This window comes from Brienomyrus brachyistius, unplaced genomic scaffold, assembly GCF_023856365.1.
Source record: "Brienomyrus brachyistius isolate T26 unplaced genomic scaffold, BBRACH_0.4 scaffold79, whole genome shotgun sequence".
Lineage (NCBI taxonomy): Eukaryota > Metazoa > Chordata > Actinopteri > Osteoglossiformes > Mormyridae > Brienomyrus > Brienomyrus brachyistius.
Window position 1 is genome coordinate 750,662 of NW_026042354.1, and position 24,942 is coordinate 775,603.

General features: G+C 46.7%; 1 protein-coding gene across 1 annotated transcript in view; it reads left to right on the forward strand.

The window, feature by feature from the left end:
• The window catches only part of LOC125726929 (zinc finger homeobox protein 4-like), a 74,533-nt gene extending 57,508 nt beyond the window's left edge, over positions 1 to 17,025 (forward strand). The window contains exons 9-13 of the mRNA XM_049003403.1: positions 4,284 to 4,411; positions 5,293 to 5,517; positions 6,912 to 7,017; positions 7,389 to 12,533; positions 12,876 to 17,025. Of these exons, the coding sequence (XP_048859360.1) occupies positions 4,284 to 4,411; positions 5,293 to 5,517; positions 6,912 to 7,017; positions 7,389 to 12,533; positions 12,876 to 14,326 (7,055 nt within the window). The 3' untranslated portion in view covers positions 14,327 to 17,025. The remainder of the gene's footprint in view (positions 1 to 4,283; positions 4,412 to 5,292; positions 5,518 to 6,911; positions 7,018 to 7,388; positions 12,534 to 12,875) is intronic.
• The last annotated feature ends 7,917 nt before the right edge of the window (positions 17,026 to 24,942 follow it).

A 24,942-nucleotide genomic window follows, 5' to 3' on the forward strand; every position in this document is an offset into this window, starting at 1 on the left:
CATTCATCAGGTGAAGGACTAAGGTCAAAATCGTAAATTTTACATGAACATTACAGTGGAGGCATCAACGGCAAAGGCCTAACGCTACTGAAGCAGCTGTAGATAGCCATTGATCTTGTTTCGTGTCTCTGTGACGGGTCTGTCCAAGGAGGACCTCTCTGAAGCCACCTGGACCTTAGCGTCATGTGCAGCCTCAGTTAACACCCAATGGTAATTTCTGGTCAATGTTGATGTGGTGCAAGGGGCTTGCAGCTGGAGTGCAGTGCCATAGGGGATATATGCTATAGTTTGAAATATCTGCATTCCCTAGTGAACATCACTTTCTGATTTTGTTTTCAGGAGGTGCAGTAAGAAGGGAGACTTGTTTCTCAAAGAATACAAGGTTATACTCTTAACGGCATCATCAGTTTAAAACTGCGGTTAGTTTTTAGGTATTTGTGTTGTCACACGTGTACGTATTTTTCCATCGTGGCTGGTTTGATGCCGTCCACATTACAAGTTCATTATTCTGAAGCTGTGCCTTTAGACCAGTTAATAGTGATACTGCCCTCACAGCAATGAACCAAATGGAAATGTTTAATATCCCTAATAAAAGCATTAAGCACGTTGCCATACTTGATTTATAACTTAATCGGAAAATGGTGGAGGGTGTTCTCTGACTCGCAAGCTACATTTCACGCTTAGGAGCGACTGGCAGATTTCATCTCGTCCCTTCTGACTCTTTGGGAACGTCATCGTTTGAGCCAACGGCCAGGATGGGAAGCTATGTTGTTTCGGAGTCAAATCCAAGGCTACGCTTGGAATGTCTGTAATACCCGTTTTTAATAACACAGCTTGTACGCTACACCCCCCAAGAGCAGGCATGCCAAGCCGGGGTCTGTGTGTAGGGAGATGGGCTTTTATGTAGGTGAAATACACAGATTGTGTAGCTCAGAGTAAAGGTCTGAAAAGGTATGGGTTAGCAGCATGCTCCGCTTATGACGGCCCAGTGAAATGAGCCCCCACCCACACGCCCGTGGGCATGATTGAACACTGCGCTAAAAAATTTACCATCGTGTGAAAGACTAATAGAGCGATGTGTGCTTTTCCGTTCGCTTCCCCTTAAGGTCACTGACGGTTGTAAATGAAGACAGGTCGCGAGACCATCTGTCTCATTCCCGCAACGCAAACACGGTGAATGCCGCTGAGCAGCTCCTGATTCATTTAATGGGGCGAGGCCACGTCCCTCAAAGGCGACAGTGTCCTGTGCCGGGGACCGGCGTCCCGTGCCGGGGACCGGCGTCCCGGCCGCTGCCATCTATCGGTCTGGACGTGTCGGGCCATGTACCAAGACGCAGGGGAGCGGGCTGCTTTCATGAGGCGTCGGGTGATAGGAAAGGGGAGCAGCAGACAGTGAAGATCCACCGAGGTCGATTCCTTTCTGGGTGTCTTTTCAGCACAGAGAGAGCAATAAAATAATGTTTGGGTAAAGAGGAATTAAGGGATCCTTTTGCTTGTGCTTCAAGAATCATAATATGGTCTAACTTGTTAAAGGGAAAATATGTCTGTGTTTTCATTTTCGTCTTCGATCTTTGAAATTTGATTATGGATGGATGATGGATAGACAGATGGAGGGATGCGGTGAATGTTTGAATTGGTGAATGCAGGGCTCTGTAACACGTACTGTAGCATGACAGTGTATAATATAATGTTTATTTTTCCAGGTTTAGAGTGTGTGTGCGTAGGTGATGTGCTGTGTATGTTACATTGTAGGCACCACAGTATGAGAAAAACCTCTTATTCAGATGCTATGGCGAATGGCTTTTCAGTCCCCACAAGGGGAAACTCACTTTTATAAAAATCTGCGATTGGAATCAAAGGAGTAAAAATGCCAAAGGTATTTGTTTAGTTACTTATGGTTAAGGTTAGGGCTGAGTGGGGGTTATGGGTGTCATCGATGGGATTATGGTTTTTCCCATAGAAATGAATGGAGAGTCCCCACAAAGATATGAATATAAACGTGTGTGTGTGTGTGTGTGCGCACGTGCATAGTGATAATTGAGTGACCAGAATCCCAGACCCCTCTCCATTGCCAAGGTATCACAAATGGGTTAGTGTGCTATTTAGGGTGTGAGAATGGAGATTTGAAAAATACGTTTTTGTGGCTTTGTGTCCAAGGTCATGTTCATCTCAGACAGGTATTGAGAATTCATGTTTAGGGGTCATGTTCATCTCAGACAGGTATTCAGAATTCATGTTTAGGGGTCCTGTTCATCTCAGACAGGTATTCAGAATTCATGTTTAGGGGTCCTGTTCTCAGACAGGTATTCAGAATTCATGTTTAGGGGTCCTGTTAATCTCAGACAGGTATTCAGAATTCATGTTTAGGGGTCCTGTTCATCTCAGGCAGGTATCTTGAATATTTGGGGTCTCCAGGCAGCACACCCCAGGGGGAGTAGGGGAAATAAAATGTGCAATTAGCCAAAGTAGGGGAGACTAGAGGCAGTGTAAACAGATTGGTGTGTGCAGTATGTAAGCTCCAGCAGGTAAGGCTATGGCAGCATCAGTAGGAGAGAGAGGCAGATGGGAACACAGGCATGGGGGGTCCCTGAAATGTCAGCACTCCAATTCCACACGGGGGTGTGAAGCTGAAGTGACAGACTGACAGTTCAGTTCATCCGAAGCCAATGGCACCGATCCCCACCCAGCTCTACACCTCACACTGTAGGGCTCACATGCAGACCCCTGGCAGACGCCCTGGTCCTAGAAGCGCGAGGCAACAGCACTGACCACTGTGCCACTGCGCTGGCTCATCATCAACTGTATAATTTACAATGCAGTGGGGAAAAACCAACTTTAACATTACCGTGTTAATATTAGTGTTGTGTGGGTCCTTCTTGGAGTAAAACATTGTTTTATTTTTCCCTTCTGATCTTGGACACTGAACAAATTAAATTGTCTGGTCCGGATTGGACCGGTCTGGTCTCAACCGTGACAGTAATGAAGGATTTATCATGCTCTGCAGTGTCCAACCAATTACAGCTGGAGGCAGATCTCCATCACGGGGCTCAGCTGCGACCAGCATGACCCTGACAGGGTGCACACACACACGTATATTCACACACATACACACACCACACATTCATGTGTACCCACACACACATACACACACCACACACTCATGTGTACCCACACACACATACACACACACCACACATTCATGTGTACCCACACACACATACACACACCACACACACATGTGTACCCACACACACATACACACACCACACATTCATGTGTACCCACACACACATACACACACCACACACTCATGTGTACCCACACACACACACCACACACTCATGTGTACCCACACACACATACACACACCACACACTCATGTGTACCCACACACACATACACACACCACACATACATGTTTACCCACACACACATACACACACCACACATTCATGTGTACCCACACACACATACACACACCACACATACATGTATACCCACATACACACACCACACATACATGTTTACCCACACACACATATACACACCACACATACATGTGTACCCATACACACATATTCAGATATATGTTTACACACAGACATATATCCACACACACATAACACATACGTGTTTACACACACATATACACACATACGTGTATATCCACACACACACACACACACGCTCAGCTCAGATGGACACATGCAAGTGTGCTCAAATGGGGACACACACACAGTCCTGTACTCAGCTGGGCACATACACACACTCAGAGGTTATCTAAAGGATATTTGGCAGAACTGGACCACTGGCTTGAGAGGTGATTTCATTTCTTTGGTAGAGCTCTATTAAAGTGTGCAGTGATGTCAGTATGTTCCTGTGGGTGGGGACTGTTCTGCTGGGGACAGGCAGGCATATTGCAGTGAAACATCCTTCTGTCTTGTGCAGTCTTTCAGTCATCTGTGCTTCTCATGACTGTATATCTTTGAAACAGAGTCTATCGTCTGTCAGTGTTGTTAATCCCTGGAAAAGTAAATAATCACCGAAGCCACAATTTTACTGCTCCAGAGTGTTTCTTCTGCACGCATGTGTGTGTGTGTGTGTGTGTGTGTGTGTATGCGAACGTGCATATTTATACGAGTCTGTGTATAACTCCTTTCACTGCTGATCCCGGTGCTCTTACCTGCAGAGTGGATGTTACTGCAGCAGTAAATCTGTAGAGACTTTCACTCTCGTGTGCTGTGAGCCTGCTGCGCTGACGCCCACCTGTGTGTCTCCTGCAGGAGCATGCCCGCTGGACAGAGACGGCCCACCGGAGGAGACCGGAAAGCGCTTGCCGCGGGACGGGCAGAACGACAGCAGGGGCAAGAGGCGGAGGCTGGGGGAGGACAAGGCCGTTGCCGGCGATCAGGTGGGACTTCGCAGATGGAGGGGCACCGCCATTGGTGTGGACGGCCAAAGTGGGTCAGCTAGCACGTGTTCTTTATAAACCGAGAAGCAGGTCCGTGTGGCAGAGGGCGGCGCTTCTGAATTCCACAGGATTAGCACAACCCCCGTCGCTAGCTATTGTCTCCAAATACGGTCAGATGGGATCTCAGCCTTATGTCTTCTTCTTTTAATCCGACGCTTTATTTCAGATTAAAACGAAAAAAAGGATTCATGTTTGTAGGAACACTTCACTTGATGGGGCACAAATACTTAGTAATAACTCAGTTACTACTGAAGTACAAATCATGAATAAATATAGTCTGCTTGAGATAAAACATGCGTCACGATTTATTTAAAATGAACTAATATTAGATCATTGTTATTCATGACTTGTTCCTTCATTAATTCCTTAGTAGTTTACAAAAGTTTACAGAATTAACAGATACAGTAACATAGTAACTGCTTGAGATAAAACATCACGATTCATTAATGATGATTTAACATGAGCTCAGTATGTAACTAAGACTTAGTTTGTAGTTAATTCATAATTAATAACATTGTATTATATTATTTGTGTCCCCAAGTAAAGTGTTACTGTTTGCGCACCTGAATCAGTGGAGGAGCTAGTTTCTTAAATGGATGATGTCACCCGGGGGGGGCGGGGGGGTATGTTACCCACCCACCATGGGTAGGAGGGAGCGCTGGCACTTCTGGTCTCCAATGTTGCTCCTTTAATTAATCTCATTTTCCAGTAATTCCAGTTAGACCCGTTACTTTTCATAAGCAGTCAGTTGTGTTTGTATCGGGCCTCACGTGTGTTCAGGTGTCTTTGGGCCCCCTTGACCTCTGTCGCGGTCTCTCTAGGCCTGCCAGTGCCCCTACTGCACCTTCAGCAGCCCGGATCCGGCCTGCCTGCAGGCCCACATGGCATCGCAGCATTCCCTGCAGCATTCCCTGCAGCATTCCCTGCAGCCGCTGCTGCGTTGCCCTCTATGCCAGGACATGCTCGGCAGCAAGCTGCACCTCCAGCTGCACCTGACGCACCTCCACAGCGTGCTGCCCGACTGCGTGGAGAAGCTGCTCCTCACTGTACGTCTGCATTGCTGCTTTTTTCCTTTTTATTTATATATTTTTTTTGTCCCGGTCGGTGGTGCGGCCCAGCATGCCTTGCGGCCCATAACAAATGGCCTTTATGGGCGCTAGGCCACCTTGCTGTCCGACCGCCTTTTATGATGAAACGGCTCTGTTAAACTGGGGGACTGTGCCATAAACACGAAGCTTTTCTGTTATTAGGAAAGTTAATACCGCTTTTGAAAATAAACCCTGTGTCGGGGGCCAGACGTTACCTAAAATGGCAGTCTAAATGTCACGCCCGGTAAAGTTTAATGCTATAAACTGAAATGAACGATTGTGCGAAAAGTGAATTCAGAACATTCTTTGGTATTCGTTTTTTCCCCCCGCAGGTCATATATATTCAGAGTCATATATATTTTTTTAAATATAAGAAAGTATTTAATTTGTTTATGTTTATCTCTATGTATAGCATATGTAATTTTATGGACGCATACAGCTATGGGGAAGCAGACTGACAGTCTGAGTTTGCATGCTCACTCGCTGTCATGCCAGTTTCCTTTGACTACTCTTGTTAGGGGAAGTTGTAAATTGCCCGCTGTAAGTCAGAGCAAGCCCTGGCATTCTGACCTGGCCATCCCCCTGCCCTGTGTCTGAGTGGCATCCCGCCCAGGGCATCCCCCTGCCCAGTGACAGAGTGGCATCCCGCCCAGGGCATCCCCCTGCCCTGTGACTGAGTGGCATCCCGCCCAGGGCATCCCCCTGCCCAGTGACAGAGTGGCATCCCGCCCAGGGCATCCCCCTGCCCTGTGAAAGAGTGGCATCCCGCCCAGGGCATCCCCCTGCCCTGTGAAAGAGTGGCATCCCGCCCAGGGCATCCCCCTGCCCTGTGACTGAGTGGCCTCCCGCCCAGGGCATCCCCCTGCCCTGTGACAGAGCGGAGTCCAATTCAGGGCGTCCCCCTGCCCAGTGACAGAGTGGCATCCCGCCCAGGGCATCCCCCTGCCCTGTGACTGAGTGGCATCCCGCCCAGGGCATCCCCCTGCCCTGTGTCTGAATGGCATCCCGCCCAGGGCATCCCCCTGCCCTGTGTCTGAGTGGCATCCCGCCCAGGGCATCCCCCTGCCCTGTGTCTGAGTGGCATCCCACCCAGGGCATCCCCCTGCCCAGTGACAGATTCGGTGTCCCATCCAGGGTGTCCCCCTGCCCTGTGACAGAGTGGTGTACGGTCTAGGGCGTCCCCCTGCCCAGTGACAAAGCAGCGTCATATCCAGGGTGCCTCCTGCCCTGTGCTATGAGAGAGTGGCGTCCCCCTGCCTTGAGCCTTGTTCGTCCTGGAAGGGCCCCTGGATTGCAGTGTCTCTGCACCGGAGGCGTGGTTTAAAAATGGACGGATATACATATTTTAACAGGTGTCCGGACCAGATGTTGCCACAACCAATAACATGCCGCTCCCTGGAAAAGACAAATTAAAGGAAACCAAGACTGCTACACCGGAGGAACCTGGAAACGTTCTTGGTAAGATTCTTTTTTTTTTGTATTTCTTTTTTTCCCTAAAGGGAGTGATTTTGGTGTGTCAGGTGTCTCACTTATCAAGCTTCAACAGCAGTGGAAAATCTTTACCTGTTCATTCTCCAAAGTAGTAAAACTAATAAAAATGGACATTTAATACGAGTGGAGATTAAAAATGTAAAAGGGAAAAGCAAAAAAAAAAATGTTTTCATTCCTTCAGGAGAAAACGAAGCTTAATAAATCATTTTAAATTCCGCACAGGTATTAACTTATCAACGTTATTTCAACATTTAAAAAACAAAAAGACTTAAGAAGCCGTGCTTTCAAGAGCTTAACCCCCCCCCCCCCCCCCCCCACCCCCCTTGACACTTTCCTAGGTGATGCTTCTACCAAAAAAAACCCTAGACAAGATAAGTGGCTTCAGAATGAGGAGCTGAAACTTCAGGTGAACCTCCCGGAAGCTGGAGACCAGGACACCAGCAGCGCCAAGAGACGCGAAGACCCCACTCCTTCAGCCGAGGAGCAGGGTGACGCGCTGAAGCAGCGGCCACCACCCGATGCTGACCTCCCAGGCCCAGGCTTCCCCTGCGGACAGTGTGGGCAAACCTTCGGCACTCCGCAGAAGCTCCGCATCCACTCCCAGTCCCACGCGGTTGTCCTGTGCACCCTGTGCCAGGGAAGCTTTCCATCCTTGCTGTCTCTCAGGAAGCACTTAGAGACGGGTCACCCGGAGCTGAGCAAGGCCAGGGTGAGGCAGCTGTGCGGGAGCCCGTCGCCCAATGGGGACCCGTGTGCCGAGCGTGAGGCCAGGCCATGCGAGGACATGCCAGCTCTGGAGCATCAGCTGGACAAGGAAGAAGAGATGGACCAGGAGGGGAAGGCCAGCCCCGTAGGAAGCGACAGCAGCTCCCTGCTGGATGAGATGGGATCAGAACCAAAGCGGAGCCTACCTCTCAGGAAGGGTCCAAACTTTTACATGGAGAAGTTCTTGGACCCATCTCGTCCATACAAGTGCACGGTGTGCAAGGAGTCCTTCACCCAGAAGAACATCCTTCTGGTTCACTATAACTCAGTGTCGCACTTGCACAAGCTGAAGAAGGTCCTGCATGAGGCGTCAAGCCCCATGCCGCTGGAGGCCAGCAGCGGCGTTGACAACAAGCCCTACAAGTGCAACGTCTGCAATGTCGCCTATAGCCAGAGCTCCACCTTGGAGATTCACATGAGGTCTGTGCTCCATCAGACAAAAACCAGAACCGTCAAGGTGGAAAATGGCGGTGCCGCGGTCAATGGAAACGGGCCGACACTCAGTCCCATCCCTGTCCAGCATGGGGTACCAGACTCCAGCTTACCAGCGCCCCCTTATAACGAGAAGATGGAAGCAAAGGAGACAGCAAGGAAGAAGGCGGAGCACACTTCTGTCCAGCCCTCGCAGTCTCCGGCGCAGCTGATGATGCAGCACGACTTGCACTCGCATGCCGCTTTCTTCCAGCCCCAGCTGCTGAACCCAGCTTTCTGGCCGCACTTCCCAGTGACTCCCGAGGCCCTGCTGCAGTTCCAGCAGCCCCAGTTCCTTTTCCCCTTCTACATCCCTGGTACCGAGTTCAGCCTCGGGCCCGAGCTCGCTCTACATTCTGGCGCCCTGGGCCTGCCGAGTCTGCCGACCTCGCTGCTGGAGGACCTGAAGCTGCAGATGCAGCAGCAGCTTCAGATGTCGCAGCAGCAGGCCGCCTCCCAGTCACATTCTCAGCAACCGAAGGTACAGCAGCAGCAGCAGGCAAGCAAGCCAAAGTCTGAGGAGATGAAGGCCTCTATTGATGGTCTGATGCCAAAGGAAGTCGAGGAACCACCAGAGAAGGAGATGTTCAGAGAGAAGCAGGATGGTATGAGCAGCGACGACACTACAGCAGATGGCAGGGATGCCAAAAAGCCAAAGCCGCCAGAGTCCCTCAACCCTCCACCACGCATTGTTTCTGTGGCCAGAGGCACGGTCGCCAAGGCGTTGCTAGAGAACTTCGGTTTTGAGCTGGTGATCCAGTACAATGAGAACCGGCAAAAGAACCCGAAGAAGAACCAAACTGGAGAGGAGACCTCTAACGATAAACTCGAATGTGGAATATGTGGAAAGTTGTTCTCCAACCTTCTCATCTTGAAGAGCCACCAGGAGCATGTGCATGGACAGCTGTTTCCAAATGGAGAGCTGGAGAAGTTTGCTCAGCAGTATAGAGAGGCTTACGATAAACTATATCCCATTAATCCACCCTCACCAGAAATATCAACACCCCCAACCCCCCCACCTCCTCAGCCTCTCCAGCCCCCGCCTCCACCAGCACCACCAACACCTTCCTCTGTTAGGAAGGTTCAGACTCCTCCATCACCTCTCCAAGTTTCACAATCATTGCCACCACCCGCGCCACCACCTCCCCCGCCCCCTCCCCCACCTCCTGTACCTTCCCAGCTGCCCTCCTTGGACCTCCCTTTCTTTCCTCCGCTGATGATGCAGCACCCTGGCCTGCCCCCGCAGCTGGCCCTCCACATCCCCTCCCTGGATTCATTATCTCAGGTAGAGTTAGCGCAGCTCTACCAGCAGCAACTGGGACTGGATCCTGAGTTCCTGCGGCAGTCGCAGTTCAAGCGGCCTCGCACACGGATCACTGATGACCAGCTAAAGATCCTTCGCACTTACTTTGACATCAACAACTCCCCGAATGACGAGCAGATCCAGGAAATGGCAGAGAAGTCTGGCCTTCAACAGAAAGTGATCAAGCACTGGTTTCGCAATACGCTCTTCAAAGAGAGGCAGCGGAGCAAAGATTGTCCGTACAATTTCAACATTCCACCCATCACCACCCTAGAGGACTTCCGGCTGGATCCTCAGGTTAGCTCCATGGAGTATTACAAAACAGATGGCACGCTAAATAAGAGGTCCTCCAGAACTCGCTTCACAGACTTCCAGTTAAGGGTTCTCCAGGATTTTTTTGATACCAATGCTTACCCTAAGGATGACGAGATCGAGCAGCTTTCCGTTGTTCTCAATCTGCCAAGTCGGGTGATTGTAGTCTGGTTTCAAAATGCTCGTCAGAAGGCTCGCAAGACTTACGAGAACCAGGCAGATGGCAAGGACAATGAGAAGGAGAGGACAAACGAGCGTTACATCAGGACCAGTAACATGCAGTATCAGTGTAAGAAGTGCTTGGTGGTTTTCCCACGCATCTTTGACCTGATCACCCACCAGAAAAAGCAGTGTTACAAAGACGAAGACGATGAAGAAAAGGATGATGGCCAACCTGAAGAATTTATGGATACCAGTGACCTGAACATGCCAAAGTTTTTGGGGCTCACAAATGCATCTAAAACCCCTGTAATAACAGCCACTAGCTCTGGGTCCAGCTCTCCCATAATTCCTGCAGCACAGTCTTGTATGGAAAAGGCTTCACCAAAACCTGACCTAAGCACTGAAAAACCAAAGCAAGCTGAGACTGTTCCTTCCCAAATGGCAAAGCTGCTGTCAGAGTCCCAGCCATCCCAGACTCCTCAGCACCTTCAGAAAACAGCCTCCCACCAAAATGTCGCCAGGCCTCACTCACAACCTCAATCAACAGTCACCACCTCTAGTCCTTTATCCATGGCCATCTCCTCGATAACCAACAGTTTACCTCCTCCCATGTTACAGTATCAATGTGAACAATGCAAAATTGCATTGCCTTCTGCAGAGCTGTGGCAGGAGCATCAACACATGCATTTTCTGGCAGCCCAAAACCAGTTTCTCCACACCCAGTTCCTGGAACGGCCCACAGACATGCCGTATATGATATTTGACCCAAATAATGCCCTAATGACTGGGCAGCTACTCTCAGGAGCTCTCTCCCAGATGGCAACGCAGAACAGCATGGCCCTCTCCACATGTTCTGGTTCTGGTTCCAACTCACTGAAACGCAAGATTGAAGAAAAAGACGAGAGCTGTTCCAATGAAAAAGACAGCGGAAACAGTCTAGAGGACCAGCACAGGGATAAACGACTTCGGACCACCATTACACCAGAGCAGCTGGAGGTCCTGTATGAGAAGTACCTCATTGATTCCAACCCAACTCGAAAAATGTTGGACCACATCGCTCACGAAGTGGGCCTGAAGAAAAGGGTGGTGCAAGTCTGGTTTCAGAACACCCGCGCCAGGGAGAGGAAGGGGCAATTCCGAGCCGTGGGACCGCCACAGTCTCACAAGAAGTGCCCTTTCTGTAGAGCACTCTTCAAAGCCAAGTCGGCCCTCGAAAGCCACATCCGCTCCCGGCACTGGCATGAAGCGAAGCAGGCCGGCTTCAGCTTGCCCCCAAGTCCTCTGGTGATGCAAGATGAAGCAGAGAGCCCCAGTAGGTGTGGTTACTTTGACTATCCACAGGTGTCCATGAAATCAGAGACAAATGAATATGAGCTTCCTGCTGCATCCTCAACTCCAATCAAACCGCCTGAAGCACAAAGAAAGAACATCTTGAGCCTTTCACTGAAAATGGAAAACCATAATGATTACGATATTCTCAACATTAATTCCACAGATGTTTTCCTAGATCAGAACAAAACTGATTTTGATGAGACATCTTCAGTGAACACTGCCGTGAGTGATGCAACGACAGCAGATGAGGGACACAATGAAAACGAGAGTGTCAATGGCACTGGAGCTGAAAAGCAGATAGAAGCCAGAACACATCCATCCCAGAATCCCAATGGTTATGATGAACGTTTTTTTTATAACCTGGCGAGCCCCTCCTTTGGCTTCTCTGGTAGGGAAGGTGAGCAGGGTTACATTATTCTGGATGACCAAGATGACAATGCGGATAAGAGTGAAACATCAAGCTTAGCGGATCCAAGCTCCCCGAGTCCTTTCGGTAATGGCAACCCCATGAAGCTAGGAAAGTCAGGTGGAGAGAAGCTTAGCCACAAGCGCTTCAGGACCCAAATGAGCAACCAGCAAGTCAAGGTTCTCAAGGCTTGCTTTAGTGACTATCGAACACCCACCATGCAGGAATGCGAGATGCTGGGAAACGAAATCGGTCTCCCCAAGAGGGTTGTGCAGGTCTGGTTCCAGAATGCCCGCGCTAAGGAGAAGAAGTTCAAGATTAACATTGGCAAGCCATTCATGATCAGTCAGAACTCCCCGGAAGGCCCAAGGCCCGAGTGTACTTTGTGTGGCACCAAGTATTCCGCTCGCTTTTCCATCCGAGATCATATATTCTCAAAGCAGCATATTGCCAAAGTGCAAGAAACCCTGGGACACCAGATTGACAGAGAGAAGGATTATCTTACTCCAACGACTGTCCGGCAGCTGATGGCACAACAGGAGCTGGACCGCTTAAAGAAGGCCACGGATGTCCTCGGCATGACGGGCCAACAGCAAACAGTGACTGAAAAGAATGCACTTCAGGGCCATAACGGGCCTACAGGCTACACGGGAATCTCCGCCATAGCACCCGTGCAGCTGCCTGGTGTAAATGGCCCCCTACCCCTGCCCCTCTTTCCTCCAAACATACCTGGTGAGTTCGCCGTACGATGAAAGGCCACCTCACGCATCACATGTCTCTTCTAAGTTTATGACAAATGCTTTAGACACTTGAAACGAGGGAGGATGCTTAGTGCATACAGTGAGGGGACACACTGTGTTTTCTGTTCAAATATTTCTAGAGCAACCATATCTTTTTTATTATAATTTTGTAGTTGAATGGATATTGTTTTGTGTTTTGTGAAGTTTGTGTCAGTTCTGGTCTATAGGTCTATAACAAAAAAAAAACCAAGACCTCCCCATGTTCAGATATAAATAGATATCAAGGTTAGCGTGTTTCATCAATGTCTGCAATGTCTTTATCACTATATTTCAGCTTTAGCAGCCCACGGTGCTGGTATTCTTGGGTTTCCCACTACAACCACCTCCACCGCCAGGCCTCTGAGCAGTACCCCAACCAAGGCCATGTTGAGTCCTCCACCTCCCCCTATAACTCCTGCCAGCAATCCCAATGAGCAGAAGAGTAAAGAGCCCGAGGTGGAAAAGAAGGCTGAGAATCAGAAGAAAGCCGAGGAGAAGGAAGCAGACATCAAGAGCCCAGACATAAAAAAGAGAATGAGGTCCTCGACCATGCATTCGGCTAAAGTCAAAGGTGGTGAGGTGCCAGTGGATCCGGCACAGCTGCAGGCACTGCAAAGCGCCGTCGCTGGTGATCCTGGGTCCTTCTTAGGGGGACATTTACTGCCCTACTTCCTTCCCGGACTGGCGTCGTGTTTCTCGCCCCAGCTCCCGGCCGGAGTGCAGGCCGGATACTTCCCGCCCTTTTGCGGGATGGAGAGCCTTTTCCCATATGGCCCGGCTGTGCCGCAAGCCGTCACTGGCCTCTCCCCTACTGCTATTCTGCAGTATCAACGCTCCCTGCAAGACTCCCTGCAAAAGCAGCAGCAGTCGCAGCAAAGGCAGCAGAGACAGCAGCCGCAGCAACTGCAGGATCACGCCGCGCAGGAGCCTAAGCAGCAGAAATCCAGTCTGGCCCGGCAACCGAGCACGCAGAGCGAGACCCTCAGACCAAAAGAGGAGGGGAAAGCCGCCACAGCAGAAAGCACAAAAGACGAGCCCCGCACCGATACCAAAACCTTAGACTTCCTGGACACTTTCATCCTTCCCTCCGTGAAGCACGAATTCATCTGCCGGAAGTGCGAGACGCCATTCGCCGATGAGGAGTCGGCACGGCGCCACCAGACATCCTTCTGCTACTTTGGCCAGCCGACGGCCGCACTGCAGGAGACCGTGTTGTGCAGGGCGGCGAGCAGATACGACTGCCAGGCCTGCAACGTGTCCATCGGCGGGAATGAAGCGCTCAGCCAACACCTTCAGTCGAGCTCGCACAAGGAGAAAACAATCAAACAAGCAATGAGAAATGCCAAAGAGCATGCTAGACTATTACCTCACTCTGTCTGCTCCCCTAACCCTAACACCACATCTACCTCGCAGTCTGCAGCTTCTTCTAATAACACCTACCCGCACCTTTCCCCCCTGACCACAGCGGCCTGGCCCAGCGCCCTCTTCCCAGCGTCCGCCAGGACAGCCGCCTCTTCTCCATCACCTTCTCCGCCCATCTCATTGCCTTCAATGGTTACCTCAACTCTGTGCAGCTCCTCAGGCGCCCAGACCTCCCTACCCGGCAGAAGCTGCTCGGAAGAGTCCGACAGCAAACTAAGCCAGAAGCTGGAGGAGCTAGAAAATTTGCTGGAAGTCAAGTCAAAGCCGTCAGCCGGCATGGATGGTAGTTTCAACAGTATACGGATGGATATGTTCAGTGTATAGGAGTGAAAATGGGATCCATTGCTTTAAAAAAGAAATAAGACTTAAACTGCAGTTCCAAAGTTTCTCTAACCCAAAAATATTCACAGTTACCAAATGATTGACTCAGGATTGTTGTTCCCATATTGATAAAGCTGGTAAGCTATGGATTAATGGACAAAGTTGCATATGCTTGACTGAGTTTTTACTGTATGAATATACAGAGGAGGGGAGAGGGAGAAAATAAAATCCCACAAGTTCATGCCGAACTTGTTTCAAACCAAAACACTCATGATAGCAAGTTGCACATAAGCTGGACTGGTTTCCAGATGCTTGCGTGGGCTGTATGGGGCTGATGATCCGGAAATTTTTTTTGGAGAGAAGTTTCTCGTGCTTTAGTTAGGTGGTGATTCAGTAGCTTTAAATTCTCAGGTCGGAACAACATTTTCTCATTTGTAAAGAGCAGCAAGAAGCCAGGGCTTGGCTTTACCAAAACACGTCCGGCATTATCAGAAGCATTAAATATGTGGGTAATGTAACTGTTACTGAACAACATATCTTTTTGCATCCCCCTCCAAAGCAGTAAGTTGTACAACTGAGGAAGACTCTGGAATGGCGTTGAAATATATGCCCCCCCGTGTCACTTTTCAGTCCCACGAGCGTGTTTCTTGTATATCTGTAAAGCACCCCCCCCCCCCACCATAGACTGTACTAACACCTGTGGCAACACTTTTTTTCTCTCTTTACCTCTGATAACACCCTTTTCCAGAGAGGTAATAATCCTAGTTTTGATAGACTTTGATAGAATGACGTGGACATTTTTATTCCGTGGTGAACTGCTATCCCGTCAAGGTGCGTGCTTGTGTCTGGACTACAGTGCACTTAATTTATCATCTTTAATTTCACCTAGATTTTAATTTATTTGTAACTTTTCTGTAGATTGTTCATAATTTAATAGTGTTTTTTTTTTTTCGTGTGTGTGTTTATACTTATTTTTAAGTGTAGCAAAGCAACATTTTGGTCTTTTCTTTGTCATTTTGACTCATAGCATTTCAAAGACATATTTAAAAATTTAACAAAGTAGAACCACATACTTGAAACTACATAAGTACAAGTTGAACAAAGAATATTTATAATGCTATAAATATTTACTTCTTGAGAGCAAAGAAGCTGCTTTGAGAAAGGGGACTAAAACAGTTCTTTTGTCAGTGATTTCAATTTTCCTCCTGCTGTCTGTCAGCCAAACACACTTCCAAACACACAGTGTCATTTAGCGGATAGCTAATTGTACTTTACCCAATACTCTGGGCCCCGTTGATTTTCCTGTCTCATTTCATCATGTATAAAGTATTATTATCCTTTACCGACATTTTGCTGCTACTCTGCAACATAGTTTCTGCTTGCCTTGGATTTTCGACTTTCTATTTGACATACGACTGACTCATGAAATGCTTCGGTTGGCTGTTTTTTTTTTTCATTTTTCTTTTCTTTTTTCTGCCGTGGATCTTAAACAATGTGAAAGCTGTCGAGGTTGTTCAGTTTTACGAACAGCCTTCTGGTTCTGCGAGGCTGGTCAACGCGACTCATTCCAAAGTAATGGATGGCCATTTATACGGAAGTAAGAGGCTTTTGGACAAAGAGAAGTCAGCAGTTGTACATATTTGTGGTCGGCCGTGCATGGTACAAATGTATTAATTATGAAGAAACGCAAACCTGTATCGCTTTTGATATTCCTATTCTGAGATGAACAAGTAGCATGTAATGCAACTGTTTGACAGGATACATCAAATTTTGCTTATAATAAAAATCAAATAACATTTTCATTTTTTTTTTATATTGTACAGGTTGTTTTGTTGAAGTTTTGAGTGCTATTGTCACAGCGATTTTTATTCTCCGCATTTTTATGTGAACTTTTTAATGTTCTTATTTGTATTTTTAGTATTTTTACATTAATTTTAATCCTGACGACACTTTTTGATTGTTTCAAGAGATGTCTTGGGTGCAATTTTGCCTCTCTAAAAGTAGGGGGCACTGTCCTGATTCCAAAGGGTCTCTGCATAGGTTCTGCCTTTCTCTTGAATGTGGGCCAGCAGTCAGAGACTGAGCTGTCCGTTAACACAGCAGATAGGTGTGTTGGCATGGAACAGATCGCTTCCCGCGTAAAGGACTGGTGAACGAACCGAAACTTGTATAACGGTCCAATAAATAAATGTATACACATTGCAACTGAACCAAAAACTTTCTAGGGATGGATAGTGTCAACCTAAAGAGGACAGCTTTCAAAGGGCGATGTGAGGGTGCTGTCCTGGACGTCAAAGGGATTAACGCAACGCAATTATCCAAAAAGAAAAAGTACAAAAAAAATCCTTTCCATGCCTGAGTAACGTAAGAAAATGTATCCTGGGGTTTTATTAAAGAGCTGTCCATCTGGCGAGAACTTTAAATAAACGAAACCAAAAATGTTATTGATGTTTATAAATATATAAATATATATATAGAGTAGTCACACTAGTTTTTGTTACTGTAATGTTGAAAGTCCCAACTGTACTGTATTACAGTTAAACATGGTTTTGAAAATTCTTTTCATTTTGTCACAGACCTGTTGTCATAGTTGAAATGATGTTTATCGTAGATGGTATTCGAACCCGCTTCCACTGGAAGGCGACGGTTACTTCGGTATGTCTGTTATTCAGTGTGATACATTAAAGTCTATCTGCAAACCAGGTCTCTGCGTGTGCGTGCGTGCGTGTGTGTGCGCGTGCGTGCGCACGCCTCCCATCTCACTATCTTGGCCTTCTTTTTTCGATACCCCCCCGAATGGTAATCGGCAGCTTAAACGCGAGGAGGCCGTGACGCTTTTAAATCATCGCCACCGCTGGATGGAGACATCTGCTTTTAATTTGTACGTGATTTACTGAAGTCCTGTATAAGCAAATGTGGCTCGCCTCTGGTTTGTAGAAGGCAGGACGCAGTCTGATGCTTAACATATGAACTGTTAATTCCATTTGCTTGTGAAAGATCCAAAGCAAGAGGCTGATATGGGGGTTAAAACTGAGGCTCTAACTGCAGTCCGCCTGTATACGAGGGTGACATAGGTACGGTTCTGCCGTCCTCTGTGCCTGCGTGTCTGACATTTACTAGCTTTTGTGATGAAAAATCTCATTTTTTCAGTTGAGGTATATTGTGAGTCTTAAAAAAAATATTTGCTTGATAAATGACTCATATATGTGATATTCTGCAAGAGTATAAATCAAATTTTCCCTACAAGGTATATTGTCTTTCTGTAAATCTGAGAGCAATATTTAATCTTATTATTATTTTTTTACTTTTGCAGCAAATAAGTCACTGATCTTTACATAATTACATGATTAAAGTCAAATAGAAGTGTGTAATTTTGAAATAATTTCAGATGTGTATGCTTTTTTTTGAGGGGGGGGGGGCTTCTTGACCTTGGCGGGAATATCCCATAATATGAGCCCATCTCTTTTTAATCTCGTTCCTGATATTGCTCCAAAGAACCTCCCCATACATTTCCTCAGACGCATCGAAAGGTGGCCATGTTGAGGTAATTCAATTGTGTCTGACCTTTGCAGAGAACAGTTCTGAAAGTAGCTCCATTATAATTTTTCCCCTCTGTACTTTTTTTATTCCTGTCATCTGCCTGTTTCGCGATGCCTTCTGCTGATCCTCGCTGACATTTCAATCACGGAGCTCATTTGATTTGACCCAGATGTGCGCTGTGTTTGAACTGCAACACTGTCATCTTTCTGCACTATAACCCGAGTCACATGGTGTCTGACTCCAGACCACATCTGCCATTCTGTTCTGTACAAATAAATCACCTTTCCTGCAGCTCACAATTTCTCCATTTTTCAGAACATGTGCTTTCAACCTTTTCAGTAAAAAGTGGGGGGAAGAAGGAGCAAAGTTCTATATATACATAAAAGTTTTTATTCTTTACTATAGTGCTACACTACTTTGTTTGTATTGACATTTTAGTTAATTCTCTTCACTTTCCAGTGTATTTTTATTATTAAGCATGAAACTCAATATAGTACGAGGCTGATTGCGGTTTGCTTGCGACTCTTTGACACATGTGATTCCCTGAAAACTCACAGTCGACAATTATTTTGCTTATATGTTAAATAATTTGCCCCAGTGGCTTGCAGAGCCTGTGTAAATGACAGGGGGGTTTTTCTGGGGCTGGTGTCTGCTCAGCAGACTGTGAAATTAGCTATGCAAGTCAAACTGTGAGCTTATTTTATACAGACAGATCACAGGAAGATAGACCTCAGTCACCTCAAAGAATGTAAAACAAACCGGAAAGGCCACACTAATGCAGGATGTATTTAAGAGTGTATGTATAATACATAATAATATATGTATAAGTGTATATCCAAGGATTATGCACACAGCTGGTCATTCCACACATATGCAGGCACAGACAGTAATTTTTTAAAATAGTAATTGAAGACCCCATCTGCTCTCTGAGTACTGTGGTTGGCTGGGGCAGATTAGATGTTTTGAAAATACAGATGGTCCTATATTTACACAGCATGTAACCTCGGTACTGCATGCACAGCCGACACATTTTTAGGGTTTATGTAACCTAAGCTTCATGTATATGCGGTTTATAAGTAACTTTACTTGTATCGGACTTGTTCGCTTATTTTAGTTTCTGTGTTAGGAGGAAGACTGTTTTGGAAAATGGCACTTTTCTGCGTATTTCGTCCGTCATTGTGGATTAAGAAGCATGCACTGGACGCTGTCCTGCAGTTTGCCCAAACTTTGCAGAGAGAGAGAGAGAGAGAGAACTATTTACCCATAAAGATGCAGATTCTGTCACCAGGCAGAGGGAGAGAGACCCCTGCTTTTTGGCTATTCTGCCAGAAGGGAACAGCATTTAATGGTTTATACCTTGGCTGAGCTTCCCGGGATGCGACAATAGAGGGGGCTGTTCCAGGGGGTGTCCCAGAGGCACCCTCAGTGTAATGAGTACAGGAGATATGTAATCACTGAACGTAACATCTGAAAATGTGTTAATTAATGAGTCTTTTTTTGGTGGTCTCTACCATATTGAAGTGGTCCTTGCATATTCCCAATGGGAAACCTGCAATATTCTCCTACGCTGTTTATTATCATCATTGTTATTATTATTGACAATGATAATAGTAATAATGATGTAAAGTGGCATTTGTTTACTGCGTGTGTGTGTGTGTACACTTAACAGGTGTGCCTCATTCTTCTTAATTTTACTGCCAAATAACTTTGTTACATTTCAGTAGATTCCCATAAGCCTGCTATATAGAATTCACAGGAATTGGAAATGGTTGATTTAGTGCAAAACTTTAAACTAATTGTGATACTGCAACATGGGAGATGAGTAATTACCAGGCAATATTCTAATGAATTTAAAGATAAAACTTTAGAATACTTTTCCGACTGTCTTTTAAGGGCCATACATTTTGTTCTGAAAGTTAAAATGTTTTTAGAAGTTCTGCCGCTCATACTGGTGCAATAACCACAGGGCAGTAACCGTTCTACAAGAAACAGCCCCCATTGATAATGCATGTGTGAAGTCCGCCATGTTTGCTACACAAACGGATTCAGCTTTAGAAACAGTATTTGCCAGAAAAGGAGAAATGGTTCGACTTCGAAAGGAAAGAAGTTCCGGCCAATTGTGATGTGAACTTGCCGTTATTACTTTTTTAATTTATGACCTTTAATGCATTTTTTATTATTTGCAGAGGCCCTCCCCTTCGCCGTTATTTTACCGTACCTGTTTAACAGCCCCCGCTGCAGCGATGCCTTACCTATTGCGGAATCATGCCGCATTTACTCCGCGCGCTCGGCCCTTCAACAAAAGGCATTTTATATCTAATTTGTTTCTCGCGCTGGATACAGTGCCATGGTAACTGCAATAAACATGTCACCTTCTCGTAACATGGCTTCAGCTTTTTAAGAGCGTTCAACAGCTTTCCAGCTCTTTACAAGCGTCTCCCCGATTCGGAGAACAGGGGGGAGGCCGAAGCGTTTCTGCCGCTCCTGCGTGCGCGGCTTCCCGGACTATCCCAGGGAGGCTCGGGTGCGACTCAGCCTTTCATGGGGGGCGCTGCGCTTCAGGGTGCATTATGAAAAGTTAATGCGGGGGGAGCCGATCATCAAATAACAGTGACTCTATTTTTATATTTCATTTGTCGTCTCTGAATTATAAGTCTGAATACGTGGTTCGGTCGATTCACTAAGGCTTTATAATTCCGGAGAGCGCGGGCTTGCGACGTTGCATGTTGGCGCTGCTGGTGATGGCGGGAACACGGCGGTCCTTTGTTTTCCCTCGGCTGAGTACATGTACGAGGGCCGTCTGATCTGACAGCGCCGGCCTTTGATCACCATTATTTCTCCATCCATCCCGTCTCCGCCCCCACTTATAGGTGACACAGAGCAATCGACGGGCTGTTCTGCTTCCATGCCCCCCCGCATTCCCTTTTATTGCTTTCCATTTTGGACTTTCTGTTATCAGCATCATAAATGCAGCCATTCTGTTCTGCTTGAATCCCTGTTGTTAATTTTGGGGGGGCTATCTGGGACTTTATTTAGGATATTTATCATTGTTCTACTTGTAAGCAGATAATTAAATTTTCTCCACTTTTTATATTTACAGTTTTTTAAATGTACCTTTCAGCAATGACATGAGCAGACAAAACTGTCTCGCTATCTCGATTTCAATATAGTTGCTCAACTTCATTGAAGTTTACTGGAAAAAACGCTAAATTGCGCGTGGTTATTATGTGTGCCTCTAATTCGATATGGAAGTGTAAGTAAAGCATGCGATCTGTTTCATATAGATTGACTTTAATGTTAAATGTCGAGATGCTGATGTGCTTCAGAGCCAGACAGTGCTGTGTCTTTGCAAGCGGTGGTACCAGCATCTCAGCGTGTGTCCCTGATGCCCATAACTGCCCCTTTCATAATGGCCAAGGAAATGCACCTGTGTCACCTTTATTTGGGAGGGTGGGTGAGGGGGGGGCACCCGCCAGGCCTTGCCGGGAAACGGCGCTCTCCGCTTAATCACATCATAAAATAAGCCGGCTCCGTTTTGCTTTCATTATTACTATATAGTATCTCCCTGCTCTCCGGTGAGCGTTTTATATTTTATATGCACATTGCTTCACGTCAGGCTCACAAGGGGCATTTGTTTAAAAGGATTGAGAAATAAAAAAGTAAAAAAAAAAAATCTTGCATGTCTAGACTTTTCAAATAAAACGGAATTGGCAGGCATCGTCAGTGCGGACGCAGGCAGCCGGAGCGCCTGCACCATCTCGCCGTTATTGAAGCGAACAGATGAGACCGCGAGTGACGTCCTCATTTAAATAACCAGCGCAGCTTTCAGCGCACTCGCCTTATTATTTTTTAAATACGTCCTGCACCACCGATATAAGCCTGACTTCTTAAGTGGTTAGAAATAACCGACGTTTTGCAGCGAAAATTGTATTTTCTGGTGGGGGGGGGATGATTGATCAATTATTTCTGGCCTATGGAAGAGAAAGCGCTGGTTTGTGGCATTATGTAATGGCCTGCAAGTCGTCCTTGAGTTTACATACATTTATTTATTTCAACAGGAAAATACACTGATTCCAGGTCCACTGGGGCAATCTGCGTGTTTACTTTTCACATAATTAATTGTATGAACTGACTGCGAAAACACCCACTGGGCAAAAACGAGCTTAACGAGTATGAAATTTTTTGGAAGTTTTATTTAAAAAAAACCTGGCGGCGTGTATTTGGGCGCAGCATACAACGTATGAAATAATTGTGGAGGGGGGCGGTGTTTTTTTTTTTTGTTATTTTCACATATGCCTCGTGTGTTTTGCGCATGAAGCCGCGGGAGATGTCGAGGCACGCTGAGATGGGGGGGGAGGGGAGGGGAGGGGGGGGATGGCGCTGAGGAATGCTTGACCCAACATGCTAATACGGAACAAATTGCCTCAGCCGTGCCCCCTTCCTGTGCACACCTGGAATATTTACAGCAATCGTGGATCATAAACAAGATGCTGGATACATCCAGTTATTCCCATTTCCTCCTCCTCCACCTTTAGTCCTAGTCTCTGTTTGTCTGGCTGTAATTATGAGAACAGAAGGGAAAGACCAGGCACATACACCTCGGCTTGGGCTCTCCCACGCTTCCATTACACAGGAATTGCTGAGATTTAATATCATATGAGGCTCTGCAGAAGTGCCAAAGAACCCATCTGAACTTTGGGATGGTGCCGGGAGCTTCGGATTCCCTCGCCATTGCTTACCCCACAGAAGGGGGGCGCTGTTTTTCCAGTCGTGTCCCGCGGACACGCTCAGGGCATCTCGTCCTTGCTGTAGTCCACTGCGCCCGTGTTGCTCTCACACTCACCGTGCGTTTAAAGTTTGTCTCACGCTAATCGCAGATCTCATAATTGTTCCAGTTCGTTTTGCTCTCGGGCGTCCATGAGGGAATATCTCTCGTGGATTCACCAGAATAGCACTGGGCGGGTGGAGGCCCGTTGGGATGCAAAATGACGGTAAGAGCGGGCTGCCCCGCGGTGAGCTGCTCGTCTGATGGAGTTGGGACCATCCAGTTCATGTTCTCTGATGGCTCCACGCTGCAGCTCCGGGTGGGAAGCTGTGCCGCGTTACAAATCACCGGCACTTAAGGGCTTTTTAATGCACCCCAGCCCACTCGGAGGCCGCATCTATTACCCCCGGCCATGACCCAAGCACAGAGTGGCCTGTGAGGGCTAAGCACCGGTTAAAAGGCTTGGGTGGTGGACGGGGCCGTCAAACACGACGACCAATCAATGGATCGATCAGGACGAGGCCAGGAGCGGGAGGCCGGTCTCGTCCAATGAATGGAGGAATCGATTGATGTGTTTCTTTTATTGTAAAAAAAAAAAAAAGGAAGGAAAAATACTGTCACAATAGGGACCAGCTTAGCTACTTCAAGTAACGGAATGTTAGCCTAATTAGTCCAAACAGATAATTACCTTGCTTGATCAAGTTTAAGATGGCATGGTCTACAGTCTGCAATCCTGAAGTTTCCGTCAGAAATGGTCGAGCGGGTGGGGGACCGTATTCGCCTGATTTCCGAGACTGAGGATGCAGGAATGGGAGGCAGGGGGCACCGCGCTCCTCGCTGGTGACGCCCCTAGATGCAGCCGTCGGGAATTCCGGCTCCTTTGGAGTTTTCAGGCAGTTGCTGATGCTTATGTCTGATATTCTTCCCTGCACGTTCCGTGGATGGTTTTTAAATAGGATTATTTAAACATGTGTTTATATGGTGAAACGATTTTAATATCAATGTACAGTATTAATAAAACGGTAAGGATAAAAAATACACACGACGTTTTGAAGCAGTTTGCATTCCAGTGGCCTGGTCTGGATTCCTCAGCCTTGCATTCTTTGTAAAATCCACACCATGTTGTCTCAATCAAATTCAAAACAGTTATTAAAATTGTGAAAGGCATTTCTAATGAGCGCAAACCGCAGGGATGTTTGATGATTATTTGGAATTTTATATGTATTACGTACAAATGAGCGGATGGCAGTGGACAAGGCTGCAACCCATTTCACCTCAGACCCATTAAAGAGCAGAAAGTGAGGTAATCCCCGTAATTCCCTCTCTGCCGCTTCTTCAAAGTGCTCACTTCCTAGGCCACAGTGTCCCGGTGCGGCCATGTCCTCACTGACATGCTCTTTCTGCCCCGTTTTTGATAGTAACTTTAAAAAAGGATTGTTGCTCTCCCAGCCAAATGTCTGGGTCTATTTAACACAAATTCTCTGGCCATCGTTCATATTTGGAATATGCCTTTCAGTGCGTGGATCAATATTCGTACGAATACTTCATAAAAGTGCTCTATAGAACAAATGCTTACTGTACCAGATTACTGTACCAGATTCCCTCCATACAGAGAATTAGGTATTTGAATTTGCAGATAAATTCATCTTGATTGTAATTGTGTACAAATGGAATACTTATGATATCCATGTATCATGCATGATTGAAGTGATATGACTATTGGCAATGAAGAACGCTATTTCATCTTACCTCCTTGACTAAATTATACATTTTTGGAATTGTACATGTTCTTTGGAAATATTATCACTGGCCTACATTATATGCATGTCCCAATTTTCAAATTCATTCCATTAGCCTGCAGAGTCAAATTAACGGACACATTTCATACGTGTAATCACATAATAATATTCATCAACAAAATGGGAAAACCTCGATTCCAGTTCAGATTAAAATATGCCTGCACATATCCAGTGGGTTCAATGCATGCCTGGATTCTAATGGAGCTCTTTATCTGTAAAACTATTTAATCAGATGAATTAGCATTGAGCATTAAGGCTGTGAGTTTGAGCGCTAGAGAAATGCTGATGAAATGGCAAATCCAGGTAGGATTGTGCCTCTAAGGTACAGATTGCATGTTTGGTTATGGAATCTGTAACAAAAATATGCTGTGACGATTGGTGTGTTTGATGTTTGTTACATAACATGGGATGTATAGAGAGCATTGCCTCAGCAGAATTTAAGCACAGGAGTACAGCAGTTGCCAATGTGTCGTTAATGGTGAAACGGTAACAGCGGTTTTGCCTGCCGTCACACG